This window comes from Anser cygnoides, chromosome 22, assembly GCF_040182565.1.
Source record: "Anser cygnoides isolate HZ-2024a breed goose chromosome 22, Taihu_goose_T2T_genome, whole genome shotgun sequence".
NCBI lineage: Eukaryota > Metazoa > Chordata > Aves > Anseriformes > Anatidae > Anser > Anser cygnoides.
The window spans coordinates 4,115,001-4,122,500 of NC_089894.1; the positions used below are offsets into that span (position 1 = coordinate 4,115,001).

Genomic DNA, 7,500 nt, shown 5'->3' on the forward strand with positions numbered 1-7,500 from the left:
GTTTCTGGGGGCCTCACAGAGAGCTTGGAGGGGAGCAGAGGGCAAAAAGGAAAAGAGAGAAAAGGAGTGAGTGAGTGGAAAACAAAAAAGGTAGACATTGGCCATGTTGACAGAGAACCCAGGCTGTCCCCTTCCTGTCTGTCTTTACAGGACAAGTCAGAGATGGTCAGCTCCTCTTAAAACAGGAGCACGAAGTTCTGTTGTTCTTCTTTCCAGCAGCATGTTCTGAGTTCCTGGGGTCCTGGTCTGGGGCACTGTCTGGCATCTTTAGCAGGGGCGGCACCTGCTGCCACAGTAGCGGCTGGCAATACAAGAGAGGTCACAGCAGCCAGAGTTGATGGGGACTCCGTCACAGCTGAGGATGCTGCCAACAGCAGCGGAGGTGGAGGATCCCACAACGGTGTTCTGCGGGAAGGAGCTGAGGATGGGTCCGGGCAGGGTCACCACCACGGGAGAGGGCTGGATGACGATGGTGGAGTTCTGGCACTGCCTGACGCAGGGCTCGTTGCAGCTGCTGGCCAGTGGGGTCGGGCCGCAGGGCTGGCACGGCAGGCAGGGCCGGCACTGGTCGTAGCAGGACATGTCTGGGGGCAGGAGGTCCACCTGGGAGAGAGGGCAGGGAGGAAGCTTAACATGGGGATGCATGAGGAGCAGCCTGTCACCACACCCTAACAGAACCAAGGCACAGGCCATGCTGTGAGCTGGAGGCTGTGCAGGGATGTGTGAGGGCTTCTTGGCCTCATCCTGCCAGAGCCCAAAAGGAGACACCGGAGACTATCTGGCTACAGACTAGGCCCTAGTCCAGAAGCAATCTCAATTGCATCCCTCTGTGCATCCCTCTGTGAGAAACCTGCTTCCCTCCTCCACAACCAGAAGCCCCAAAATTTGGCATAGAACAGAGCTGATTGTAGCTGAGAAGTCCATGGAGATGAGACCTGGGATAATGAGGAGGACAAGAAGGGGCTTCACACTCACCTGGTTCCCAAGGAGGAGAAGGCCAGAGAAGTGGATGAGGGAGCATGGAGCTGGGCTGGCTTTTATAGTGGACCTTAGCTGCCCCATGTCCAGAGACATCCCTTGAAGCAGTGATTATTTCCTGACAAGCTCCACTTGGATGCAAAACATCCCAGCTAATGATATGGGCTGTGTATTTCCTTCCTGTGATGATGTTTTCCATTTCCTGCTTATGCTGTTTCCCAGTTATGTCGCCTTTTGAGTGGCAGGTAGGGAGGCCCAAGTATTCCCAGGCAACACACGTCAGTGTGGGCAGAAGACTCAGCTCACGTGCTGGAAGAGTCCAGGAAAGGCAAATGAGGTCAGCCTGGGTGACTCCTTAGGAGCTTTTTGGAGCCCTTTTTGCGATGGGTGTCCCAGCTCCTACCTGTGACCCTAACCCACTTAATGCTGTCCTCAGGGAAAACCTGCTGGCCTGTTTTGCCTCCTCCTGCTCTGACCCAGGGATGTCTGTATGGGGGGAGAGGTTGTTCAGGGCCCTTTCTGGATCTCAAAAGAAAGGCCCAACAGGAAATTGTCTGTTTTATTTAGCAGGAATAAGAAGAGGAACGTAGACAGTGAGTAAGTCTTTCATGTGCAGGTGACCCGGCTTTTGTACAGCATCAGACAGAACTATGTGGATTTTTTCCAACACACACAGTGCAGATCCTGTCCTTAAAGAGTTCCTTCTTCACGCCATGCCTGGATGCCTTTCATTTTTGTTTAAAAAAAAAATAAAAAAAACCATACACCTTCTCCTTATATGATGGAAGCTTATTTGTGACATGACACTGACCAGTGCTCAGTAGGGGCACTCCATCAGATTCCCTTACCGCTGCTACTCAGGCTAACCAAACTGAGTGGTGCAGTGGATAAAACAGAAGGAAGGGATGCCATCGAAAGGGATCTAGAGAAGCTTTAGAAGTGGGCCCATGTGAACCAAATGCAAGCTGAAACATAGAAATAAATACGCTTAAATACGAGAAGAAACTTCTTCACGGTGAGGTTGACAGAACACTGGAACAGGCTGCCCAGGGGGGTTGTGGAGTCTTCTTCTCTGGACACATTCAAAATCTGCATGGACGCATTCCTGTGTGACCGAAGCTAGGTGTTCATGCTCCTGCGGGGGAATTGGACTAGATGATCTTTCAAGGTCCCTTCCAACGCCTAACATTCGGTGATTCTGAGAAACACCGCAGGCTCTGTCTGAGCATTAGGAAATATTTTTTCACTGTATGGTTGACCAAGCCCTGCAAAAGGTTGTCCTGACAGGCTGAAGAGTCTCCATCCTTGGAGATTTTCAAAAGCCTTCTGAATGTGGCCCAGGGCACCCTGCTGGCCCTGCATGATCAGGGCGTTGTGCCAGGTGAACTCAAAGGCCCCTTCCAGATGTGTAAATTCTGTTATTCTGCAACATGAGCCATGAGGAGAGGCAGAGAGAACCGGTCTTCAGTCTTCAAAACAGAAGGGTATGGAAGGGCTTTTCAATGCTTCTGATACTTGAATGGAGGATGAAGTGTCAGATGGAGCCAAAATCTTCTGGAACACCATGAAAGAAACAAGGCAATGTGCACAGTACTGTGCACAGTACACCACCCCAAAAGGATCATGTGGAGTGAGACAGTGGGATGCAGAAAAATTTAATGATTCAGATGAGGGAAATGAGGTCAATTTTAGAGGAGGCTGTCAGTGCAGGCAGCACCACGAGGTGCCAGAAGTCTCCACCACGGTGGAGATCCCACAGGACATACATGTGCCTGTCCCACAGAGGGAGAGCGACCAGCAGAAGCCCCAGGCTGGGTATGGAGGTCTTAACAGCCTAGAACAGAAAGGAGGGAAGAGAGTGGAGAGAGCAGAAGACATAGAAGTTAGGCTTTGGCCGTGTTTTCAGAGAGCCCCAGCTGCACTCCTTTGGAAGGGGGACACTGGATGCTCAGCCTCTCACACATCATTGGCTAGAAGCTCTGTCCTCAATCCGGCACCACCTTCTGGGTTTCCAGGGTTCCTTGTGTAGTGTGTCACCAGTGGCTTTAGCAGGGGCAGCACTTTCTGCCACAGCAGCAGCTGGAAATGCCCTAGAGGTCACAGTACTCGAAGGTGATGGGGACTCCAATACAACTGTAGATGCTGCCAACGACAGTGAAGGTGGAGGATCCCACAACGGTGTTCTGCGGGAAGGAGCTGAGGATGGTGCTTGGCAGGGTCACTACCACAAGAGAGAGCTGGATGACAATGGTGGAGTTCTGGCACTGCCTGACGCAAGGCTCGTTGCAGCTGCTGGCCAGGGGGGTCAGGCTGCAGGACCAACATGGCAGCCACTGGTTGTAGCAGGACGTGTTGGGGCTGGAGGCGCAGCTGGGAGAGAGGGCAAGGAGGAAGCAGTGCATGGGGACATGTCATGAGCAAAATAAATTCATCCAGATACAATCCAAAAATGAGTGGCTAGGATGAAAAAGCTTTCTGCCACTTTCTTAGATGAAAAATCCACCTCAGCGAAGTCCATACAGTCTCTGAGTCACAACTTTCCCAATCCCTCTCTCATGAGAACCATCGCCAGAAACCATCACAACAGGTATCACTATTACTAGAAAAGGATGTGGGGAAAAGGCTTCAGACTCACCAGACTCAAAAGATAAAGGAGGTTAGAGAAGTGGAAGAGGATGTCAAGGAGCCTGGCTAGCTTTTCTGTTGGTCTTGCACTGTCCCAGCCCCAGAGGTAGCCTCCACGGAAGTGATAATTTTCTAGGGTGCTCATGATGAATGGAAAACATCCCAGCTAATGACAAGGGCCACGGGGTGGTTTCGCCCTCAACATTGCATTGGGGAGGGCTTCCAGGTAGGCTTCCTGCACTGCAGGGTGTCTGATTGCTTCCTCCTAAAGCTGGCCCCTGGAGAAATGAGTTGACATCCTTGGACTCCTCTCTCTGGGCAGTCCCTGCACATCCCCACACTGTGCTGTCCTCTCCTCTGGAGCCTTGTCCTGCTCAGAGCGCCACAGCCCTGCCCTGCCAGAAAGTCCCCATCTTCTCTGTCAGCTCCTCTTGGCCTCTGCCCCCACCCTGTTGGCAATGTGTGTGCACTTGTGTGTGGGGCAAAGCCCTTGTGAATCCATCAGAGGCACTGAGTGCACGCATGTACCTCATGTCTGCACATGCAGACTGGGCACACATGTGTGGCCTCGTGTTCCCGTGCACACAGTATTTGCACCTGCATTTGTCAGGACATCTATGGAACTGTGTGTGCACGCATGCACATGCATGTTTGCATGTGTTCATGGATCTGTGTGTGCAATGTGTATGCATTCTTGGTATGTGCTAGTGCACCTGTGTGCACATAATTCACCTGACCCTGGGCATATGTCCAGCTGGTCCCAGGACCTGTGTCATCTCTGTGTGGTGGTGCCAGGTGCTGGTGCAGTGTCACCCCCTGGTAGTCTGTGGACATGTGTTCAGGGATGGAGTGCTTGTGTCTCACTCTGGAGAGCCCCGAGCCTAGACCAAGTCCGTCCCCAGCACCTCCCAGCAGCTCTCTGGGGAACATCTGTTTGTGTGAGGCTGTCCTGGCTCCTGACCTAGGTGAAAAGACAATTCCTTGAGACTCAGCAAGCTCTCTGCGGATGAAATAGCCCTTATTTTCAGAGGGCCCTTAGTCAGGGTCTGCAGCTACTGGGGGAGGAGGGCATGCCTGGAGAGATGAGGATAAGGGAGGTGGTGACACTGGGTCTGGGGCAGATGGCTTCAAAAAAACACCACTGACACCCTAAGAGTCCTGGGACATCTAGGATGTGCAACACCATCCCAGTCTGGCCTTGGCATTATATCTCAAAATAAACCTCAGTGAGAGACCTCCCAGGAGTAGTCCCTCCTCACTATTAAGGCTTGGCTGAAATGCAGGAGACCTGGTTCCACAGCCCCACAGTATGCCAGAAAGCTGGGGAATTCAGTCATTGCTTTCCATCATATCTCTTTAAAATCTTGGCAATTAATTTTCTATCACATATTCCAAATTTCTCAGACTGAGGATGCTGCCAACGGCAGCAGAGGTGGAGGATGGCAAAACAGTGTTCTGCGGGAAGGAGCTGAGGATGGGGCCGAGCAGGGTCACCACCACGGGAGAGGGCTGGATGACGATGGTGGAGTTGCAGTTGTACTTGTTGAACCGCATTTGGTTCACATGGGCCCACTTCTAAAGCTTCTCTAGATCCCTTTCGATGGCATCCCTTCCTTCTGTTTTATCCACTGCACCACTCAGTTTGGTTAGCCTGAGTAGCAGAGGTAAGGGAATCTGATGGAGTGCCCCTACTGAGCACTGGTCAGTGTCATGTCACAAATAAGCTTCCATCATATAAGGAGAAGGTGTATGGTTTTTTTTATTTTTTTTTTAAACAAAAATGAAAGGCATCCAGGCATGGCGTGAAGAAGGAACACTTTAAGGACAGGATCTGCACTGTGTGTGTTGGAAAAAATCCACATAGTTCTGTCTGATGCTGTACAAAAGCCGGGTCACCTGCACATGAAAGACTTACTCACTGTCTACGTTCCTCTTCTTATTCCTGCTAAATAAAACAGACAATTTCCTGTTGGGCCTTTCTTTTGAGATCCAGAAAGGGCCCTGAACAACCTCTCCCCCCATACAGACATCCCTGGGTCAGAGCAGGAGGAGGCAAAACAGGCCAGCAGGTTTTCCCTGAGGACAGCATTAAGTGGGTTAGGGTCACAGGTAGGAGCTGGGACACCCATCGCAAAAAGGGCTCCAAAAAGCTCCTAAGGAGTCACCCAGGCTGACATCATTTGCCTTTACTGGACTCTTCCAGCACGTGAGCTGAGTCTTCTGCCCACACTGACGTGTGTTGCCTGGGAATACTTGGGCCTCCCTACCTGCCACTCAAAAGGCGACATAACTGGGAAACAGCATAAGCAGGAAATGGAAAACATCATCACAGGAAGGAAATACACAGCCCATATCATTAGCTGGGATGTTTTGCATCCAAGTGGAGCTTGTCAGGAAATAATCACTGCTTCAAGGGATGTCTCTGGACATGGGGCAGCTAAGGTCCACTATAAAAGCCAGCCCAGCTCCATGCTCCCTCATCCACTTCTCTGGCCTTCTCCTCCTTGGGAACCAGGTGAGTGTGAAGCCCCTTCTTGTCCTCCTCATTATCCCAGGTCTCATCTCCATGGACTTCTCAGCTACAATCAGCTCTGTTCTATGCCAAATTTTGGGGCTTCTGGTTGTGGAGGAGGGAAGCAGGTTTCTCACAGAGGGATGCACAGAGGGATGCAATTGAGATTGCTTCTGGACTAGGGCCTAGTCTGTAGCCAGATAGTCTCCGGTGTCTCCTTTTGGGCTCTGGCAGGATGAGGCCAAGAAGCCCTCACACATCCCTGCACAGCCTCCAGCTCACAGCATGGCCTGTGCCTTGGTTCTGTTAGGGTGTGGTGACAGGCTGCTCCTCATGCATCCCCATGTTAAGCTTCCTCCCTGCCCTCTCTCCCAGGTGGACCTCCTGCCCCCAGACATGTCCTGCTACGACCAGTGCCGGCCCTGCCTGCCGTGCCAGCCCTGTGGCCCGACTCCACTGGCCAGCAGCTGCAACGAGCCCTGCGTCAGGCAGTGCCAGAACTCCACCATCGTCATCCAGCCCTCTCCCGTGGTGGTGACCCTGCCCGGACCCATCCTCAGCTCCTTCCCGCAGAACACCGTTGTGGGATCCTCCACCTCCGCTGCTGTTGGCAGCATCCTCAGCTGTGACGGAGTCCCCATCAACTCTGGATGCTGTGACCTCTCCTGTATTGCCAGCCGCTACTGTGGCAGCAGGTGCCGCCGCCCCTGCTAAAGATGCCAGACAGTGCCCCAGACCAGGACCCCAGGAACTCAGAACATGCTGCTGGAAAGAAGAACAACAGAACTTCGTGCTCCTGTTTTAAGAGGACCTGACCATCTCTGACTTGTCCTGTAAAGACAGACAGGAAGGGGACAGCCTGGGTTCTCTGTCAACATGGCCAATGTCTACCTTTTTTGTTTTCCACTCACTCACTCCTTTTCTCTCTTTTCCTTTTTGCCCTCTGCTCCCCTCCAAGCTCTCTGTGAGGCCCCCAGAAACCAACCTGGTGTGACCTGCAAGCCTCTCTCCACTTGTGGGTCCAGTTAGATGGATACCCTGTGGCAGGTCTGCCATAGGAAAATCTGAACAGATTTTGGCAGTTCTTGCTGATCTCCACTCTCAGGGCCTCTTCTTGTAGTCACTTCTTTTCCCTCCTGACATTCAATAAATGTTTGCAGCATCCCTGAGTGAGTCCCTATCTGGTCTTTCCATCTGCAAAGAGATGGCCAAGGGAGAAAGCTATTGCTTTGGTGGGAATTTTGGTGTCCTTCAGGTGTCTGCCTACAGACTGGTTCTGTTTCATGTCTTTTTATGACATGAAGCTGAGCAATGCAGTTGGTACAGCAGAAGGAAGGGATACCGTCCCAAGGGACCTGGAGAAGCTTGAGAAGTGGGTCCATGTG

The 7,500-nt window shown here is 52.1% G+C and overlaps 2 protein-coding genes across 2 annotated transcripts in view; one reads left to right on the top strand and one right to left on the bottom strand.

Annotated features, from left to right (window-relative positions):
- LOC136786789 (feather keratin Cos1-2-like) overlaps nucleotides 1–1,089 on the bottom strand; it is a 1,272-nt gene extending 183 nt beyond the window's left edge. The window contains exons 1-2 of the mRNA XM_066981665.1: nucleotides 976–1,089; nucleotides 1–603 (exon numbers count right to left, since the gene is read on the bottom strand). The exon at nucleotides 1–603 is cut by the window's left edge and continues 183 nt beyond it. Coding sequence (XP_066837766.1) covers nucleotides 268–603; nucleotides 976–1,074 — 435 coding nt within the window. The 5' untranslated portion in view covers nucleotides 1,075–1,089 and the 3' untranslated portion in view covers nucleotides 1–267. The remainder of the gene's footprint in view (nucleotides 604–975) is intronic.
- A 4,909-nt stretch (nucleotides 1,090–5,998) lies between these two features.
- On the top strand, nucleotides 5,999–7,284 carry LOC136786800 (feather keratin Cos1-2-like). Its single transcript, XM_066981692.1, has 2 exons — nucleotides 5,999–6,118; nucleotides 6,491–7,284. Exons 1-2 carry the CDS (start codon nucleotides 6,020–6,022, stop codon nucleotides 6,827–6,829), a joined length of 438 nt encoding a protein of 145 aa, XP_066837793.1. The 5' UTR covers nucleotides 5,999–6,019; the 3' UTR covers nucleotides 6,830–7,284.
- The last annotated feature ends 216 nt before the right edge of the window (nucleotides 7,285–7,500 follow it).

What these genes read in the sequence shown, in the direction of transcription:
- LOC136786800 (XM_066981692.1), top strand. Translation starts at nt 6,020, where the DNA reads ATGTCTCTGGACATGGGGCAGCTAAGGTCCACTATAAAAGCCAGCCCA. An exon ending in TTCTCCTCCTTGGGAACCAG is followed by an intron (nt 6,119 to 6,490) that starts GTGAGTGTGAAG and finishes CCTCTCTCCCAG; the next exon opens with GTGGACCTCCTGCCCCCAGA.